The sequence below is a fragment of the Eublepharis macularius genome, chromosome 4 (assembly GCF_028583425.1).
Source record: "Eublepharis macularius isolate TG4126 chromosome 4, MPM_Emac_v1.0, whole genome shotgun sequence".
NCBI lineage: Eukaryota > Metazoa > Chordata > Lepidosauria > Squamata > Eublepharidae > Eublepharis > Eublepharis macularius.
The window spans coordinates 12500220-12521509 of record NC_072793.1 but is presented as its reverse complement, the minus strand read 5'-3'; the positions used below and the strand labels follow the sequence as shown (position 1 = coordinate 12521509).

The window sequence follows — 21290 nt, the reverse complement described above, 5'->3', positions numbered from 1 at the left end:
TTGCCATTTTGGGCCCAATTTTGGCCCTGAATGGCCAGGATTGGGTCCAAAACAGCCAGGATAGGTGATGCCAGGGGGTGTGGCATATGCAAATCAGTCATGCTAATGACACATTTCCGGTGATGGCAAGGGGCGTGGCATATGCTAATGAGTTATGCTAATGAATTCCTCCAGCTCTTTTTCTACGAAATGACCCCTGGTTGTAGGGTTTTCCCCACCACTGGTTTTCTTTAAATTCTGATTACTATTGCTATACTTTATGGCTGCCAAGTTGCTTGCTTGAGATGGCATGTTCTTCATTTTTAAATTGTGATTTCTGATGTAAGTCTTTGTAATTTACTTAAATTAGATTTACATTATTTTACTGTTTTGTCATATGAATTATTTCTTGTAGCGTAGCCAAGAAGAAGGATTACAGAAATGGGACAGAAATACTAGCGCCCCCGTTGCAGTTACTCCTTCAACAACCATGTTGGATTGATGGACATTTCCATATATTTTGTTCTCATTAGCATTTTTGCATTTTCAAAAATGTCCAACAATTTTGTAAAATTACTTTGAATTTTTGTAACTCAAGGCACTGTCACTTTGTATTTATCGCATTGGTCACTTTGTACCATTTATATGGCACTTTGCACATCGTAATGCCGATTGATACTTGTACATGACCTCATTGTTATTCTTGGTGACTTTCTGCAGCCCTTGAGTTATTGTTCGGCCGTCTATTGTGTGTCTAATGTATTACATAATTTGAAATTATTTTCACTTTAGTGGCCTTAAGGTTCTCTATACTCCTGTGGTCTAGTTAGTTTTTCTCGGCGCTTTGCTTTTTCCTTCTGTGATTTATTTCCGTGATTCCCTCCCTGTGATCAGCAGCATTGCTTGGAGAGCACTGCTGATCCTGGAAAGGGGACGCTTTGTGCATTGGTGCCGTGGAGATGAATGGATGGTTGTGAAGAGTGAAGAGGCAGGGGGCAGGGCCAGGGCACTTGTGCCTGCTCTTCCTCCCCACCGGATGGGTCATCTGCATAGGGCTTGAATATTTGCATTGCAGAGGATGCTGAAGTATCTCAGTGGATACAGAGTGCTGCCGTAACTTTCTCCGTCACTTGAGCTGAGTAGCGCTTTCTGAATACGCCTCTGCTCCTGCACACTGCCAGGGAAGATTAGTAAAAGCTTCTCTGCTCCTTACTCATCTTACTGAAGACCCCCCCACCCCCGCCGAGAAGCTGCGAAGCAAAGCTGAGCTCTCTTGGAATGTAGTTGCTTAGGATGAGCTCTAACGCCTCTGATCTTCTGCCCCCTGCAGGTTCTACTCCTCTAGACCTGTTTAAATTCTATGTGGAAGACCTCAAGGCACGCTTCCATGACGAAAAGAAGATCATCAAGGATATTCTCAAGGTACAGCCAGCGTGGCATTGGGGAGGATGGAACCCACGTGCCCTTCGAAAGCCCAGAGGTCCAATAAAGCCACTGCATGATTCCATTGTTGCTTGGTTCTTTTCTTGGGCTCTGCTTCCAGAATCTTTTTTTCTTAGCACTGGGTCTGTGGCCTCATTGGACCTTTTTTTTTTCCAGGCACAAAATCTCCCATATTTCAATACATTGTCACTTTTACTTTTTGGGCTGAATGTTAAACAAAGAGGAGGGAGAAAAAGATGTGGCTGTTTGTATATAGAAAAAGTTTCCGTTACAGGATGGAACGGAGGAGGTGGTAGGCAGTCTGTGTTAGGTCAGACTCTGATAGTTGCAAGGAAGAGGTTAGGCACCAAGGGAGACTGGGCAAAGGTGTGACCACTCTCCCTCTGAAAAGCCAGCGGTGATTCTGATTTGTCTCCAGCACTAATTGGAACCCACAGGTCCCTTATAAGGCAGAGAGCGTAAGTTTTTTAAAAAAGCTTTAATCTTTATTTTATTAAAGCTGGAGATCAAGTTGAGCAGTATATTAGGTAAGGAGTCAATAGTTAAAAACTGGGATATTATCTAGTGGTTTGGAGGGCATATGTAAGTTTCCTGTGTGGTATTGGACACAGAATGCAGCTTTCTAAGAATCTCTTTTTGATTTTTTAAAAAAGTTTTTACCCTTCATGACTGTGAAGATAGATTTCTTGTACAGAGTTATTCTAGTTTAAGCCCTTTGAAATCAATGGGTGTACATCAGTGGGTAATTAGTTGTAGATTTTCCGGGCTGGGAAAATCTACAACAACTAACGTTCGCCGGCCATGAAAGCCTTCAACAATATATCAGCGGGTAATACTTGCTAAAATGTCAGAGACCAGAGTGGGTGCAAGCAAGATTTTCAGTGGCCAGAAGAGATCGTGCTTCAGCACCTGAAGCTAATAAACCAAATGAAGTATTCAAAAATATGCATATTTATCTACCTTTTAAAAATTGTTTTCAAGGCAGCATCCAATCTGTGAAAAGGGAGCTGAGGCATTTTGTACAAATAAATACCATGACTTGTATCTTAGCATGCACCGGTTTTTAAAATTCAGCTTTTCTCGACACAGCATTTTTATTTCTTTTTAGCACTGAGTGCCCTTAGGCAGCCTTCTGTAGATGTCTGGCTAGGGACTCAGAGCTATGCCAGATATAAGTGTGCCACTGCTGGAAGTCTCCGTTTTCATTTCTAAGTTTTGGGCATAAACAGCTCAGATAGTTTCTTTAAAGTTTAAATCCCTCCCGGAACACATGAGGGCTAGAAATCTCAACAAAACGAAAGCTAAATGCTGAAGATTCCTTAAGAGACTGTCCTTTGTGAATTGCTCTAAATGTGCTCGTGCAACCTTACAGAAGCCTAATTTGCATATTTGTCTACCCAGCCAGTTTGGTGTAGTGGTTAAGAGCGCAGGACTCTAATCTGGAGAACTGGGTTTGATTCCCCACTCCTCCACTTGAAGCCAGCTGGGTGACCTTGGGCTAGTCACGGCTCTCTGGAGCTCTCTCAGCGCCACCCACCTCACAGGTTGTTTTGTTGTGGGAATAATAATGACATAACTTTGTAAACCGCTCTGAGTGGGCATTAAGTTGTCCTGAAGGGCGGCATATAAATCGAATGTTATTATTATAATTCCATCTCTGGAGTGAGTGCCTGCTTTTTACATGTTTTTGCACAGTTCTGAAGGAAATAATGGAATTCTGGGGAGGAATTTCTAATTCTCTTTCTCCCCCCGCCCCTCTTTTCCTCATTTGGCAGGACCGGAGCTTCAGCGTGGAAATAAATACAACCTTTGAAGATTTTGCCCATGTCATCAGCTTTGACAAGCGTGCTGCCACCCTCGATGCCGGCAACATTAAGCTGACTTTCAACAGCGTGAGTGACCCTGAGCGGATCTGTAGGGAGGGTGGTGGAACCAGGCACAAGATATAGTTTCTGCTCCAGCAACTCTGCACCGGCTAGGATCCTCACACCCTACGAGGTCTCAGGGCCAAACAACACAAGACTTTTTAAACCAGTGTGTTTTTAATGAGACAGGTCCAAGTTCTCCAGTCCTGACTCATTTTCTCTGAAACCGTACAGCAGCCACTGGGAATGTCCATTGAAAACTCTGCAAGGGCCTGATTTAGCGGGGACTACATTGCTGCAAAAGGAAGAACTCCTTTCTTCCCTTCCATGCCATTTTCCCAAGCCATAACAGCCCCGGCTCTTTGGAGCATCACTTGTGTTCTTCAGGGGGTCAATCAAATGAAGCTGGAGTCTGGCTGACAAAGGAAGTACTCCTTCAGACAGCATGGGACAGTTGTTAAGTGGAACAGTTCTCCAATTATAGGGGGGCAGCTATTGTGACAGCTGCTGTTTCTAGAAAAGTTGGCTCAGAGGGCTGGGTTTGTGGATGTTGTTAAAGGCTCTTCCTCTCTTAGTAGTTCAAGCAATTGTAACCAATTTAGTTCAAGGAGCAATATATAAATTTAAGAACTGGGAGAGTTCACGTCTATGACAGTGTGACACCTTGTGACACTTGCATTTATGACAATAACAATGAACAAACTTGAAAAGACATCTTATTTGGAACAATAATTCAGCATATACAACAACAGTCAACATGTAACAATTCAGGCTTGCTGTATTTGAGCAAACCCGAGTCTCAATCTTTCTGACTTCCACCTAGCCAGTCTTTTGAAGATTCACCAACGGACATTACAGTTGTGCTGTGTGTTGGGATGTCTTCTGTTTGGGAAGTTTTGCTTCAGGATTCCCAAATTGGCTCAGCAATGCTGGGGGCCGATTCGGGAACCACGAATCTTTCCGAATCGGAAACTCAAAGTACACACCCCTGTATGGAACCACAAGGTGTGGGGATGGAGACTGACACATGTGAATTTTGCAAATGGATTAGATGGATGCACAGTCTGTTGACATCAGTCAGCATGAATGGAACCTCTGTGGACAGAGGCAGGTTTTAAATTAAGTTGTTTTGTATGCTGTTGGGAATAGAAGGGGGCCTCTATGGGGTAACTGTTCCTGAGCAGTTTCTGTGGAAAGATCAGTTAGAGGCACCTTGGCAAGATAACAGGCATGATCTACCATGATGCTTCTCTCCTGACCCTCAGCTGCTGGAGAAGGCCGAGGCACGGGAACGGGAGCGTGAGAAGGAAGAAACCCGTAAGTTGCGACGCAAGGAGGCGGCATTCAAAAGCATGTTGCGGCAAGCAGCTCCCCCTCTGGAACCGAACACTTCTTGGGACGAGGCAAGTTCTCCCACTTACAGGAGTCGTGTAAATGTGCTGCTGGTTTAGGAAGGCCGTATCCTGCATCCTGAGCCTCTTGCATCTCTGGATGATATAGCAGAAAGTGGCAGCTCATTGAGTAGGTCACATAAAAGATCCGAGCCCCACTGCTGAAGTGGAAGGAGGAAGAGGAGGTGGACATTGGGAAGTAGCAATGGGGCATTATACGGGCACACAGCTACTGAGTGGCTAGTGAAACCTGGCTCTCTGTGCCTGATTCAACTAGTCATTCGCTAGCTCTAGGCCTGCACAGTGCTGAAGCTGAGGTCACAGTAGTGCCGTTGCTGCCTCCTGACCCCTGGTAATAAAGGTGCCCCGTCCTCCTTCAGTGGCATAGGGGTGTTCCTTGCGATCCACCACAGGAGCTGCCACTGATAGCAGCTCAGTTAGAATGGCTGAACATATTAAGTTTGTGGCTCACTTTAGAGTATGGAACTTGGCTTGTAGGAAATCTCTTGTGAAAATATGTCATCACTATGTGTACAAATTGCCACAAATTTTGCATCCGTTGTTTCCCAGACTGCTGGTGGCTAGTGAGAGGCAGTGCTGTATAGCGGCTGATGTCACACTAGGCCCAGAGACACTTGTTTTCAAATCCTCACTCTGTCATGAAGCTTATTGGGAGACCTTGGCCCAATCACTCTCTCTTAGCCAGACCTACCTTGCAGGCAGGGCTTTTTTTCAGCTGGAACGCGGTGGAATGGAGTTCCGGCACCTCTTGAAAATGGTCACATGGCTGGTTGCCCCGCCCCCTGATCTCCAGACAGAGGGGGGTTTAGATTGCCCTCGGCGTGGAGGGCCATCTAAACCCCCCTCTGTCTGGAGATCAGGGGGCGGGGCCACCAGCCATGTGACCATTTTCTCCAAGGGCAACCCACTGAGTTCCACCACCTCTTTCCCCAGAAAAAAAGCCATGCTTGCAGGGCAGATAAAACGGAGATCAAGGCCACTTGATCCTGGAACATTTTGAGGCCAAAAAAATAAAACAGAATTGGAAACCAGCAGCTGTAGAGCTTGAAGAACACTCTCACCGCAGACTCAGAGTGACTTACAACATTCTCCCCTTCTCCATTTAATCATTAGTCATCTCTTGAAATGTTTATCATAAAATATTTGTTACTAATAATGTTATGATCACCAGGATAATGGCACGCCATTGTCAGTATAAATTTTGTATCACACCGGAAGCTCGGGTCCAGTAGCACCTTAAAGACCGACTAGATAACTGAAGAAGGGAGCTCTGGCTCTCGAAAGCTCAAACCTAGTTGGTCTTTAAGGTGCTACTGGACCGAATCCTGCTCTTCTACTACAGACCAACATGGCTACCCACCTGAAACACCTGCAGCTGTGCCTGTATTAGGAGAAGGTGTGATCCGTGTTTCTTCTATTCCTTGCCAGGTGCGAGAGCGGTTTGTCAATAACATAGCCTTTGAACAGGTCACCCTGGAATCAGAGCGGATCCGTCTCTTTCGTGAATTCCTGCAAGTACTGGAGGTGAGCAAGGGATTGCCCCTCTAAGAGAGCTGGAGTAATTGAGTCTCCGTGGGCTCCTGATCAACACTCTGCTAGAAATTCTGGGCGGGGGGGAGGCTACTGATACACTGCTGCAGTGGGATGGGGAGGAGGAAAGTAGAATGGGAGTGCTGTCCTCGGAAGTGCCCCTGCTGCTCTGCTGAGTTCCAGATTACCGCCCCCCCTCCCTTCTCTCCACAGACGGAGTGTCAGCACTTCCATGCCAAGGCTAAGAAGCACGCCAAGAAGCCCAAGAAACACCATCACAAACGCTCCGCTTCGGTGAGGTCTTGGGCCAGGGAGGTCAAAACCGGCAGGATGACACAAGTAGGGGGAGGATGGGTGACGTGAAAGACATTCTCTCAGCCTGTTAAAACTCTTGGGCCACATCAGTTCCATTGCAGGAGGAGCCCGTATGTGCAATAAAATAGCCTGTATGTGCAATAAAATAGCCTGTATATGCAGTGAAGCGGCCTGGCAGAGTGGATTGCATCTCTTCATACCATTGATTGGGGTCACATTTTTAATGCACTTCCAGGATCTATCCAGTCCAAATATATATCCAAAAATATATTTGGGTCCCCAGATAGTATTTGGGATTTTTCAGGATGCTGGTAAATGGATTCTGAAAAGTTCTGGGAATATTTGGAGCCAGCATTTTAATGCTCCCAGGACGGTTTTCCTTCAGTTTTTCAGTGTAGTCTGTGTCAGAGTCTTCTTGGCAGGTCTTGATACTGGCTTGTCAAGTTGGTTGGGTGTGGATTCTCTTGTCTGACCTTGACTCTGTTGGTCTTGTAACTGTGTGCCTTGTTTAAGTTTATTTGGCTTTGATTCTCTAGTTTGACATTGATTCTGTGTGCGCGCCACATTGGCCCAGTCCTGGACCATGATTCTGCTAGAATTCTCTGGTTTGATGTCGGTTCTGTTGGCCATGTTGGTTCTGTCTGCATTTGGAGGCTTTGAGGTAGTGGTTGCTCTTGTATGTTTGGTTATTGGCTTTTTGCCCAAGAGTAAGCATGGTATATTTTCCCCATGGGAAACAATGAAGACGTGTCGGATGGCTGGAGACCTTGTTCAGGGGCTCATAGAATCGCACCCCCTCATCCAATCTACTTGAAGCTTGGGAGAGGGCGTCTTTAGTGGACAGGCAGGACTAGGTCCCTGTGGTTTTGGTGTAATTTGCTTGTAAAACAGACACTCCAGGCCCCTAGAAAGTGTGGCCTCCCTAGGAAATAATAAGCCGGAAAAATTTTGGAATTCTGAAAAAAAATTGAATACCGAAATAGTATTGGGGGACCCAGAATAACTCAGAATGCTGGTATTTATGCCCTTCCTGAAATCCAAATATGAAAAATGCCATTTTTTTTTCAGGTGCATGTCCCTCCTGTCCGGCAGGGGAGATGACTGTTTTATGTGTTCTTTAGAAAAAAGGTGGAGCAATTTTTTATTTTTATTTATATTTAATTTATATTCCGCCCTCCCCACATCAGCAGGCTCAGGGCGGATCACAACCAAGTTTAAAAACATATTTCATCATATATACAATTTAAAATCATAAAACATCCTAATACATGGATTAAAATACATGTAAACATATTCACACACATACACACACATATGTATATGTGTATGTATGTATGTATGTATGTAAACACAGCAGCACATAATCCAGACGACCCCCTATTTAGCCATCTCCAGAGTATTTTGCCCAGGCTGGACTGAAAAAGCCCTGGCCCTGGTCGATGCCAGGCAGGCCTCCCTAGGGCCAGGAATCTTTAATAGATGCTTATCGCTAGAGCGAAGAGTCCTCTGGGGTTCATATGGGGAGAGGCGGTCCTGCAGATATGCTGGTCCCAGTCCGTATAGGGCTTTATAGGTTAGTACCAAAACCTTGAACCTGATTCGGTACTCCACCGGCAACCAGTGCAGCTGACGCAATACCGGCATTATATGCGCAGTATTTCTGCAACACACATGCAGTCTGGAGGGATGATAGCTGAACTCTGCATGATAAATGGCTACCTATATATTTATTGCACTCAAATAGGTGGTACTAAATAGCTTTAGTTATATACATTTGCAGGCTGGAGGATGAGTCCTGTTCTACTGAGGTTCTGAGATAGAAGGGAAATTAAAAGATTTGCCGTTCAAGCTGGCTCTCCAATCCCCAACCCCCCGGCCAGGAATGTCTGCTGAGTCCCTCTTTCTCCCCGTCAGGGCTCAGAGTCGGGTTCAGACCATCCGCACCGTGCAGCCAAGCGTAAGAAACGGAACCATTCTGAGTCAGCTGGATCGGGAGCGTCTTCCTCACCTGATTCAGGTAAGAGTCGAGTCGGATGCTAGGCAGCAGAGAGCAGGGATAAATGGCTAGTTCTCACAATGGAGGGGAATGCGCAGGAGCTGGTGGCGGTAGTGGGACTGGTGATATTTCGTAAAAGATTTGGAATTACGGATGAGCAGTGTAGTGGCCACGTTTACAGATGATAACAAATTATTCCGTATTGGTGAGGTCCGAGTTAGATTTTGAAGTGATACAGAAGGATCTCTCTAAATTGGGCAACATGGCAAATACAGTTCATTGTTGGTAAATGTAAGGTGATGCACAAAAACAAAAAAATTCCTAACATCAAATATTTGCTGATGGGGTCTGAACTAAGAGCCAAGCTGCAAGTGATGAATGACACTTGCCTGGCAAGTGAACAGACTCACGTGTATTCCTCCCTGTTCACTTGCCCTCCACTTGCGCTCCACTTGATCACGTAGTGATGACACTTGCCGTTCAAGTGTCATTACTTGTAGCTTGGCCCTCACATGTATTCCTACGTGATCAAGTGGAGGACAAGTGGAGGGCAAGTGAACAGGGAAGAATACACATGAGTCTGTTCACTTGCCAGGCAAGTGTCATTCATCACTTGTGGCTTGGCTCTAAGAGACGTAAAAGGAAAGAGATCTTAGGGATATACTGGATAGTTTGATGACCGTGTTGACTATGTTTGCTGCAGTAGTGAAAAAGGCAATTCCATGCTGGGATTATTAGGAAAGGGACTGAAAATAAAATAGCCGCTAGATCTATGGTGTGGCATTGTTTGGAATGCTGTGTGCAGTTCTCGTCACTCTTATCTTAAAAAAAGGACATTGCATAGCTGGAAAAAGTACAGAAGAGGGCAACCACGAGGAATAAGGGGTTGGAACACTTTTGCTATGAAGAAAGGCGGAAGAATCTGGGACTTTTCAGTTTAGAAAACAGGCAACTAAGGGGGGACTTGATAGAGGCTTATAAAATTATGCATGGGATGGAGGAAGAGGGTCAGAAGAGCTTTTTCTTCCTTTCCCTTTACACATAGGTTCAGGACAAACAAAAGGAAATACTTCTTTACTCAAAGAGTAATTTAATTTAATTGTGGAATTCAATGCCCGTGAATGCAGTGATCCAGGTATCAAAACAAAGAGAGTAACACGGGACAAACGCACAAAAGCAAACAAAAATATCTGCATAAACTTACTAACAACCGTGCAAATGCATCTATTAGCAGACTGTGATTGCTACTGCTATAAATGACATGCATGACTATGCTGATAGAAATTGTTATCAATGGAATTTTGTCTGTGCGTTCTTTGATAAAGACAGGGCTCATTTTGAGGGGGAACGCATAGGAACGCAGTTCTGGCAGTTTCCCAAAGACGTCACGTCAGGTGGCCCCGCCCACCTGACTCTCGGCCATTTTGTGCCCGTTTTGGCCTGGATTGGGGCCGAAATGGCCTGGATCGGGCCTCTGACAGGTGGTGGATCACTCTCCCACTCAGCAGCGGCCTGATCCTGACCATTATGTGTCCCTTTTCAGCCATTTTCAGCCCCCTTTTGACATTTTGGGCCCAATTTCGGCCCTGAACGGCCAAGATTGGGTCCAAAACAGCCAGAATAGGGGATGTCAGGGAGTGTGGCATATGCAGATCAGTTATACTAATGACACACTTCCAGTGATAGCAAGAGGTGTGGCATATGCTAATGAGTCATGCTAATGAGTTATGCTAATGAGTTCCTCCAGCTCTTTTTCTACGAAATGACCCCTAGATAAAGATATGGATTGAAACGGGACCAATAACGATCTAGACAACCCGTTAGAACAGAACTTCAACTAAAGAACAGAACTCCTACTAAGAAGATTATTTTTCGTTTAGGACTTTTCACAGTCACTTGAAATTGCCTCTGCCTGAGAGAGCATTTGGACTCTCCCACACTGTGGCCATTTTCACATGGCTTACTGGCCACGGAACATTGTGCCGAGCTCCCGGAACGACAGCATCTTCCTGGTGCGATTTTGCGCAAGAACCACCATTCTTGCTTGAAATTGCACCAGGAAGATGCTCTTGTTCCGGGAGCACGGCGCGATGTTCCATAGCCGGTAAGCCGTGTGAAAACGGCCTGTGTGGATATTGAGTGCTTTGACCCTTGTTTGTTGGATGCTATGTTGTATGCTTGCCTTATTGGTGCTAATGGATGCATTTGCACTTTAATATAAATGTGAATATATTAATGTTTACAGTAGCACTTAGCAGCAGCACTTTATGTATACCTGAATATAAGGTCCTTTAAATAGAGCACCTATATGAATGATTGCTTCAACTGTGGACTGAGAGTCACATTACTTGGCTTGCCTTCATTCTCTATGTAATAAATACATAAATATTTACTAAATTACTGTTTTGATAAAGTTCACTTTGTGCAAACTGTTGTTAGTGAATGTAGTGATGGCTACAAGCGTACATATCTTTAAGGCAGATTCATGAAGACACATTCATAGTAGTCTGTAAATGGCTACTAGCCACCACAATGAATGGGAGCCTCCATATTCAGAGACTTCTGAATACGAGTGCTCGGAGGCAGCATCACAGAATACCTTGGTATGCAGGGCTTTTTTTCAGGGGAACGCGGGGGAACGGAGTTCCGGAACCTCTTGAAAATGGTCACATGGCTGGTGGCCCCGCCTCCTGATCTCTAGACAGAGGGGAGTTGAGATTGCCCTCTGCGCCGCTCAGTGGCACGGAGGGCAATCTAAACGCCCCTCTGTCTGGAGATCAGGGGGTGCGGCCACCAGCCATGTGACCATTTTCTCTGAGGGCAACCCACTGAGTTCCACCACCTCTTTTCCCAGAAAAAAGCCCTGTTGGCATGTATACCCTGTTGTAGGTCCTCCAGAGCTGTATTAGCCACATTGTGAACCAGTGCGTTACTCTGATCCGGAAGGGTTCTTATTCTCTTAATTGTGGGGATGGAGGGCAGGAACAGTGAGGAATTTCTCACCTACTGCTCCACTATAACTGGCAATGTGTGCTTATGATGGAAAAAGATGGTTTGGCTCTTTGTGGCATATGCAAGATCCTTACACACCGGTTGGCTGGGTCTCTGCGGACCGGGTCTCTGTGCTTACATCAGTTTCCTCTTAAGTGAGGAAGGGCTGCCATGCCCTGAAGTGCGCAGGGTTCTCCCAGATCTCCACATTTGTCCAGTGAGGCCCATCCAGGATCCCGCATCCTGTCTCCTTCTGTGTCCACAGAGCACAGCACCAGGCGCTCCAAGAGACAGAAGAAGAAAAGCAAGAAAAAGAGGCATAAATCGGTGAGTCTGGGGAGAGGACAGTCTTAGGGAGTAGCTGAGGCCCAAACTAGACATTGTGACTTTTAATTGTTTGAGTCCTGGCCCAGTTACCTGGCTTGCATTCCCCACAATTACACGGGAGCCTTTTAAAGAGCTGGACCCGATTCTGCTTGGGGCCAAGGAGGAGGGGCTCCTGCCTCCCCCTGCACCATTTTCCCAACTCATAATGGCCCAGGAGGTGTTATTTTCCCCCATGTTGGAGCTTTGTGTACATTAGCGCATGTAATGCTCCCTGGGATTGTTTCAGCTGAGGAAAACAGCACATGGAGGGAGAAATCCCTCCTCCCTCATACCATAGCCCCAAGAAGAACGGGGCCTCTATGGTTCTGTGAGGAAGGCAGGGCTGAAAAGTCACAATTTTAATCCTTGCAAAAGCAGTCCAGATCCATAGTTGGCATAAATTGGTTCCAGGGCCTGATGTAAGAACTGGGCTGGATCTCAGAGCGGGACCACAAGTGACAAAAGGCACAGATTGGACACTTGTCAGCTTCCCTCAAGTTTTGGCGGGAAATGTAGGCAGCTTGGCGGAATGTTGGACAAGTGACAGTTGAAAAGTCCATTGGACAGCAGTCGGAGAGCCAAGCTGCAAGACCAGGATGCCTACATTTCCCATCAAAACTTGAGGGAAGCTGACAAGTATCCAACCTGTGTCAGGCATCACTTGTGGTCCCGCTCTCAGTCTGCCCTGGATGGGCGCATGCCTGCTCTCCCTCCCCACCATGTGTGCCAGTTTGAAATCTGTGGGGGACAGGTGGGACACGCCTGTAATCAAACATGTGTACATTAAGTAGATTTGCTTCTGCGTATTTATAGGAAGCGCAAAAGAAAGGTTTGAAGCTCTTTGTTCCCTTGACATTCTGCCACATCGGCTTCCTCCAAGTAGTGTGTGTGGTTCTTTCTTGCCATATTATCTTCTCAACAAACCTGAGAGGTGGCTTAGGGTGTGTGTGTATGCGCGCGTACACACACAGAGATTTGCGACTGTGTCTCGCTGATCCTAATCCAGCATGATAACCACTAAACCAGGCTGTAGCATTTTTGACTTTCTAGGTTGTGAGACTCTGGCCGACAAACCCCTTGAATTTTATGTTTGCAGCCTTTCAAGGCAGAGAAAATTCTGGGTATGGTGAATTCTGCACTCAGTATTAAATATTGTGCGTGTGTCAGAATGATTGTTGAATGCTCACAAGGAGTTAAGGCAGGTTCACACATGCGCGCTGTTCTCCTGATCTCTGATCACTGATTTCCTAGCTCTTGATCGCTGGTAGGAATGTGCGCTGAAATTTTTTTTTAGTATTTTTTGGATTCAGGTATCTGGAAGGCCATAAATATCAGCATTCCCAATATTTGGGTCTTCCCATACAGATTTTGTATTCAGATCTGAGTATTTTCAGGATTCCAAAATTATTTGGCTCCATTATTCCCTATGCGGGTATCTTTCTGATGTGTTGGAAGGGCTGTTTTTCATGCAAATTATACCAAAATTGCATGTCCTCTAAAGAACCCCCAAGTTTCAAGAGGAGTGGGTGAAGGAGTCCAGTTCAATGAGTCCCTGAACAAAGTGCTCACAGCTATTCCCCATTGTTTCCTATAAGGAAAAAAATCCAGCGCTCTCCCCAAGGCGTAGAAGCCTTAACCAAACACATAAGAATAACCACTGACCAAAAGCCTCGCAATTCCAAAAGAACCAACAAAGCCTAACAGAACCAATGTCAGACCAGAGAATTCCAGCAGAACAGAAGACAAAGACAGACCAGACCAGAGCAGCTAAAAGCATGCGCTCCAAAACACACCACCCTGAAACTGCTGCCGGGAGGCCAGTTTGTGGGCTATGAGAGAATCGCTGTGATTAGACAGACAGTTCAGCTCCCTCTAACATGCAAAGCTGTTCTCCGGTGACATCCTCCCTCTGTGCTCCAAGGCAGGTGTTTTGAGGTCCAGAGGCACTCTTGGTATGGAGTTTTGTGTGGCCAGAGGGCTGCAGTGTGTAAGTGACTAGGGGTGAGCGATTCAGGTTTCGGATTCGGGTAAAGTACCCAAATCAGACCCAATTCGCAATGATTCGGGATTCCCAAATCCCAAATTTGGAAACCCCAAACCAAAGCTTCCTGAAGCTATTCGTATTGCTTTGGGAAGCTTTGGGTCGAGGGGTTTAAATGCCCCTTTCCGTACAGCTTTGCAGCAGCACGGAAAGGGGCATTTAAACCCACGGATCAGCTGTTTGGCGGGGAGATCCCTGCCAAGCAGCTGATCTGGGGCGTCTCCGCAGCCCTGCGGTGGAGGAGGAGGCGATGCGGGCCACACAGGAGCTGGCTCCGCTCTTCCCCACCGCCCAGCTGGCCACTGCAGTGGCAGAGGAACTGGCTCCAGCCCTTCCTACCCTTTAAACGGCTGCCGCCGCGGCCAGTTGAGGGGCAGGAAGGGCCGGAGGAAGCATCTCTGGCCTTCTCTGCCACCCAGCTGGCTGCTGTGGTGGCGGAGGGGCCAGCTCTGGCCCTTCCTGCCCCTCAAATGGCTGCTGGAGGTGGAGGAGGCCCTTCCTGCCCCTCAAGTGGCTGCTGGAGGTGGAGGAGGCCCTTCCTGCCCCTCAAATGGCTGCTGGAGGTGGAGGAGGCCCTTCCTGCCCCTCAAATGGCTGCTGGAGGTGGAGGAGGCCCTTCCTGCCCCTCAAGTGGCTGCTGGAGGTGGAGGAGGCCCTTCCTGCCCCTCAAATGGCTGCTGGAGGTGGAGGAGGCCCTTCCTGCCCCTCAAGTGGCTGCTGGAGGTGGAGGAGGCCCTTCCTGCCCCTCAAATGGCTGCTGGGGTGGCCATTTGAGGGGCAGGAAGGGCCAGAGGAGGCAGCTCTGGCCTTCCCCACCGCCCAGCTGGTCTTCCTCTCTCCAGGCACTTGGGGTGGGGGTGGGGGTGGAAAGGAGGGGGGAGTAATTGGGGGGCTGGGGTTACCCTTGCTTCAGTACGCTCCAAATCTTTACGGAGCATACTGAAGCAATTTAAATAAATGTTACAGATCATTTTCCTGCTTCGGGTAATCCCGAAGCAGGAAAACCAATTTTTTTCCATGTGCACACCCCTATAAGTGACAGATATGGTGCCAGTTCACTTCTGTTCAGTCAGAGAATCATTGTGTCTCTTGGGGTGCTTAGTGGCAAGTTTGCCAAAGCCCAGGAGTGGCCTGGAGACCTCCCGAATTTCAATTGATCTCCAGACGGCAGGGATCAGTTCTCCTGGAAGAAAGGACTGCTTTGGAGGATAGATGCTAAGGCATTAGTTATTCTCAAACTCCTATAGCCCAAAGAGTCTGTATCTGTGGATCTCATACACTAGAGGATTTACCTCATTTTTTTTTTTTTTTGCCCTTTATATTCTGACCCCGATTTAAGTTTCTGGTGGGATTTTTATCTGGTCTAAGCTTATACACTGACGCAGAGAAAATCTCTTTTTGCTTTCTGATGCTGACGCGTACGTTTCATTATAGAGTTTCCCTTTTTGCCTTTGCTGCTACGAAGATAAGGATTAATGCAGCAAAGAAAGAGGGCGTCACCTGAACTTGCAGTTCACTTACTGATTTCTGTTTTTAATCAATGTCTAACGGAATTTTCCTCTATGTTTTAATAAATCTGTATTGTATACATAATTGTAGTTTACCTAACTTTTATCTAATGGGGATTTTGTAATTTTGTGACAGCCTATAGCTATACACAATAAACTCTGAACTTGAACTTGCTATGGCATTATTCCCCACTGAGGACCCTCCCCAGGGTAAATGTCCCTACTTGGAGTTGCCAATCCTATACACAGGGATTTTTTTCAGCAGGGATGCAGTGGAACAGGGGTGTTCCGGAACCTCTTAAAAATGGTCACATGGCTGGTGGCCCCGCCCCCTGATCTCCAGACAGAGGGGAGCTTAGATGGCCTTCCACGCCACTCAGCGGTGCATAGGGCAATCTAAACTCCCCTCTGTCTGGAGATCAGGGGGCGGGGCCACCAGCCATGTGACCATTTTCTCCGAGGGCAACCGACTGAGTTCCACCACCTCTTTTCCCAGGAAAAAAGCCCTGCCTATACCACTTTGAAAATGGTGACTTCTGCAAACATGTGCTGGTTGGGTTTGGGATGGGTGGGTTTTAGTGCATGCTCTGTCCAGTGTGGGTGAGAGACAGAGCGCGGCAGGCAGCTGAAATGTGGTGGAAGGAGGGATGCTGTTCGGGGGAACCGCAGAGGTGCTGGGGCGTGTGTAGAAGGGGAGTTGTACTGGGCAGCTTTCTCCACCCTGTGGCAGACGTTTCCTGTTTGGGATGGGAGAGGCATGCACCTCATCTCATTTTGTCTGGGTGGGGCTGCACCCTACTGTAGAATTAATCTGCTGTTTTCCGACCAGTGTGGAGGTCGTATTGGGCAAATGGGTGGCAAACGGCAACGTCTCTGGTAAGCTGCTAGCTTTCCTATTTTTTGTTTTCTTCCTCTTGTTGGGGTGGGGGAGTGTGTGGGTTGGGGGTGCCATTCGCACAGCTACTCAGGCTCCTTCCTCGATGTTTTGTTTTGGGCTGAATGTGTGGGTGTGGAGGTGTTTTGCAGTGGTTTCCTGCGTACTGGGCTTTTGTCTGCCCTATAGTGTACTCGGCTGTTGCTGGGCTCTCAAGAGTCTCTGTACACAAGACTTCTGACACATGTTCTTCACCTGTCGAGAGATAGATTGTTAGCTGGGACACATAGTTTTAAATGACAGAGCTGGCGGAGATCGCTCAGGATTCTCTCACGGCCCTCCACCGCCTCTGGCATGCTGGATTGTCTCCCCGTCCAGAGCCTTTGCCCTGCTGAGACTCAATTAATTCAGTTTTAAGCAGTAAGGGTGGCAGGGCAAAGGTTCCAGAAGGGAAGACAGTCTGGCACGCCAGGCGTAGTGGAGGGCTGTGAGAGAATCTGTCAACTCTGGAGTGATCTCTGCCAGCTCTGTAATTTAAAACTATGCTTCCTAGCTAACATTGCATCTCCCAGCACTTGACAAACATGCGCCCAGGTGTCTCATATACAGACTCTTAGTGTGGGCTCTGATGTTTTGGAAGGTTTGTTGGTGTTTGTTGTATCCGAGGGGTGGAGAGTGTGTGAGTTGGGGGGGTTGCTTTGTGCAGGCTGCCCCATCTCCTTCATCAGTGTTTTGTTTTGAACTGAGTTTGTGGGTTGTGCACGTGTTTTCCTGTGGCTTCCTTGGCATGAGGCTTTTTACTCTCTCATGCTTGCCAGGCGCTGGGCTCCTGGTGTGGCCTGCAGAGTTTTGGGAACTTTGTTTTTTGTTTGGGGAGGGGGCATTTTTTCATGTTAGAGGAGTGGAGTTGCATCTTTCTTCTTTGGGCATTGGTGGCATCTCCTCAGGTTTCGACAGGCTGCGTTTCGGACATGCAGCTCTTTAAAATGGCACATTAAGTGGAGCATACGTGTGCAGTGTTGTTTGAATGGTTTTTTTGGGGGGGGGTTCTTGGAGCCTTTGTCTAATTGTTTATATTTAATTGCAAGCCTGGGACATGCTGTAAGTTTGATGAGAAAGTTTACTTCTGTGTAAGTAGCCTAATCCACAGATTTAATCATTTGTATAGGGGCACTACTTGCAAATTAGATATATGATAAAGTCTGTTTGTCTCTTAGGTGCCACTGGACTCCTGTTTTGTTTTGCTGCTACAGACAGAAGCTTTTCCTCTGTCTGTCTGCTCTGAGGGTATTTCTCTTGTCTCGGCTATTCCACAAGCTGCTGACTCATGTTTTTGAGCCACTTGTAGCCAGGGCTTTTTTTCTGGGGAAAGAGGTGGTGGAACTCAGTGGGTTGCCCTCGGAGAAAATGGTCACATGGCCGGTGGCCCCGCCCCCTGATCTCCAGACAGAGGGGAGTTGAGATTGCCCTCTGCGCCGCTCCAGCGGCGCAGAGGGCAATCTCAACTCCCCTCTGTCTGGCGATCAGGGGGCGGGGCCACCGGCCATGTGACCATTTTCAAGAGGTTCCGGAACTCCGTTCCCCCGCATTCCAGCTGAAAAAAAGCCCTGGTTGTAGCCATTATCAAGCTCTTCCTTGACTCACCTTTGCTTTGTTCTCCTCCTGCCTTGTGGCACCCTGTAGATTGTGGTTTAATCTTCATTGGGTTTCTGAGTAAAATGGGCTTGGACACATTGGACTGAATAACTTTCCAAGCTCTTATGATTCTGAGATCAGTGAAGGGCATATTCGGCAGTTGGGCAAGCACAGCAGGGTTGGAGTCCAGGGGCACCTGCGAGACCAACAAGATTTTCAGGGTGTAAGCTTCTGAGAGTCAAAGCTCCCTTCTTCAGATATTCTTGAAAGATTATCGAAAAGAGTCCAGTAGCACCTTTAAGACTAACCAGTTTTACTGTAGCATCAGCTTTCGAGAATCACAGTTCTCTTCGTCAGATGCGTGGAGGGTAAGAAGACATTTTTAATGTCAGATTTGTGTCCATTTATTCTTTTGCGCAGAGGTTGGCTGGTTTGTCCTATGTACAGAGCAGATGGACATTGTTGGCACATGAGGGCATATATCACGTTGGAGGATGAGCAGCTGTAAGAGCCAGAGATAGTGTAGTTGACGCCATTTTAGTGTCACAAATCTGACATTAAAAATGGCAACATCCAGAAACCAGTGGGAGAACACTTCAGTCTATCAGGACATTCCATCAAGGACTTAAAGGTCACTGTAGTTCAACAGAAACCTTTCAAAAACAGAATCCAACGGGAAGCTGCTGAATTGGAATTCATATGTAAATTTGACTCAGTCAGGCTTGGCTTGAATAGGGACTATGAATAGTTATCTCATTATCAAAAGTAACTGATTTCATTATCAGAAGCTACTGATCGCATCTACTCCCCCCTCTCCTCTCCTCCTATATATCTGACCAGTTTCTTCTTACTCTCCACGCAACTGATGAAGAGAGCTGTGGTTCTCGAAAGCTTATGCTACAGTAAAGTTGGTTAGTCTTAAAGGTGCTACTGGACTCTTTTTGATTTTGCTACTACAGACTAACACGGCTAACTCCTCTGGATCTTGAAAGATTACACACTTGAAAAATCTTGTCGGTCTCTAAGGTGCCACTGGACTCAAGTCTACTGCAGATCAACACAACTACTTAGCCAAAACTGCGCAAGCACAGCAACTGGTACTGGAGGCAGAACTCACCACCCTCAGCATCTCCGCCCTCGTTCTTGTTTCTAGACCTCGTGATGACCAAGATGTGAGGCCCAAGTCTTCAGAAATCTCAGAAGCAGGGAATAGGAGCAGAATTCCTTGTGGTGGGGGCTTGGGGGTTCTGCGTATTTTTTTGCCCCTCCCCTTGACTAAAGCCCACATCCAAATGTACCTGGAGTAACATGGTTGCTCCTGTCCCTCATGCCCTCCGTGCTGGTCAGGCCCTGGAAAGATCTAATGGTACACCGTGCATCACGTGCATGGTATTCCAGATCTGCTGTTAGAGGATACTTCTGAGTGGAAGCATTCACACAGAGACTGACTGCGAGTGGTGGAACCACTTTATTTGCATATGTGTATAAGGGGGGAGCTGAATCAGTGGAACAACATAAGCACATAGCAGATGGTTTTGCATAACTGGATGCTGATGAGGCACTTTCCACTTTTGCTGGAGCAGAACGTCCCTTGTTCTAGCACAGCAAAAACAAAACAAAAAAAACCCACCATAGACTCTCGTTTTCCTCGCCTGGCCAGACTGACCTCCTCCAAGCCGGAGGGACCTTTAACTGTCCTGTAGCTCCTTCCCAGGCCTTTCCCCCTCCGTGGTTGCCAGCTGTTTCTTTTACAGAACAGCCCGGAAAGTGAAGCCGAGCGCAAGAAGGAGCCCTGCCGTCCAGACGAGTGGGAGCGGGAGAAGGCCCCCCCGCGGCCTGAGGGAAGAGGCCACTCCCCTCCCCGGGGCGCCAGGAGGGAGCGGGTGAGACCCGAAGGAAACGGGGGGGGGGTGAGGGCTTGCCAAGGCTGGCAAAGGGGGCTGTGAACACGGGGCAGTGATGGGAAATACGGGGCCGGCCTCATGGGGGAAAAAACCCCTTCTGGGTGGTCGAAGGCATGGATGTTGCTCAGGTGTGCTGCTTTTTCCTTGCAGAGTGGCTGGGATACCTCAGAGAGTGAAGAGCTCAGTGAAGGGGAGCTAGAACGTCGGCGCCGGACTCTTTTGCAGCAACTGGGAGACCAGTAACAGCTGCTGCCTTCCTTTGAGGCTTCCTTCCCCCCATTACATGTGAAAACCAGTTGGTCCCAATTGCTTTCCTTCGGCCTGGATGGCGTCCAAGCCAAGCATATTCATTGCTCTGACGGGAATCAGGCCGTAGCCCTGCGTGGTGACTGTTTACGTACTTCTGGGGTGGGAGTGTCGCCCTGCCTCTTGGGAGGGACAGTCTCCATTAACTCGCTCTGTTTGCATGGAGCACAATGAGGGATTTGGGACTGACCATCTGGACCTTGATGGCACCCCCAAAATTCTGCACCAACTCTGGGATCCTGCTAGAAGAAGATTGGATGGGGCCATCGCCTGCCTGCATCTGTTGGAAACCTGGCCCTGGATTGAATGGCACCCCTTGTCAGCGTTCACCAGCTTGGGAACCTCCTTGGCCTGGAAGCAGAAGGGCCGGGATCAGCTAGGAACAACCCAATGTGCTTTGGGTCAGGGATGGTACGTGTGGGCCTGCTCTCAGTTGTATGTTCCTGTTACTGGATCCCTCTTGCTGGTTGCGGTATCCCTTGTGTGTTGGGGATTCAATGGGATTTTTAAAATAATATTTATAAACATGGAGCGGATGTATTGAACTGCCTGTAAAGGATTGGTTTAAATTTGGGATTGGTATCAAATTGGTCTAATGCTGGGCCTCCACTTTGTTCCTTGACAACTGGAACATCTTTGGGTTGCTTTATAACATATCCTGTGGGGTTGAGACCCGAGGCTACCTCAAACCCCTTCAGAGTTCAGAAGAGGACTCTGGTTTATAAGTTGTGTGTGGATATAAGCACATGGACACAAGTTAGGAAATTCAAATCACAAAACAGAAGAATGTGTGTTTTATAACATAGATGAATGCAAGAAGGTAAATGCAAGAGTCTCCCACCACCCCCATTTCTCACCACCCTCTACATGAGGCAGAGGATCTTAGATCTCTTTTTAAGGCAGCAAATTTCTGCAAGTTATGAATATAGAAGAATATAGATGAGGACTTGCAAGGGCATCTCCTTTTCCCTTCCTCCACTATTTCATCTTTCTCTTCCCTGAAAGCCATCATTGTCTCTCCCTTTCCTATTTCTTCTCTTCTTCCATCCAGCAGCCACTTTATCTAACCCCGTCATCAGCTTTCCCTCCCTCTGGCAGCCTGTATCCAGGAAAACTATGGTCCGA

The 21290-nt window shown here is 47.4% G+C and overlaps 1 protein-coding gene across 3 annotated transcripts in view; it reads left to right on the top strand.

The window, feature by feature from the left end:
• Positions 1–20696, top strand: part of PRPF40B (pre-mRNA processing factor 40 homolog B) — a 45540-nt gene extending 24844 nt beyond the window's left edge. Inside the window, exons 17-25 of one of the 3 annotated variants that reach the window (XM_054978307.1) lie at positions 1310–1401; positions 3198–3314; positions 4553–4690; positions 6128–6223; positions 6443–6523; positions 8459–8561; positions 11797–11858; positions 19710–19838; positions 20010–20696. In XM_054978307.1, coding sequence (XP_054834282.1) covers positions 1310–1401; positions 3198–3314; positions 4553–4690; positions 6128–6223; positions 6443–6523; positions 8459–8561; positions 11797–11858; positions 19710–19838; positions 20010–20102 — 911 coding nt within the window. In that variant the 3' untranslated portion in view covers positions 20103–20696. Of the gene's footprint in view, positions 1–1309; positions 1402–3197; positions 3315–4552; positions 4691–6127; positions 6224–6442; positions 6524–8458; positions 8562–11796; positions 11859–19709; positions 19839–20009 lie in introns of those variants that run through there. The other 2 variants (XM_054978305.1, XM_054978306.1) reach the window with 2 other exon arrangements.
• Positions 20697–21290: the final 594 nt, after the last annotated feature.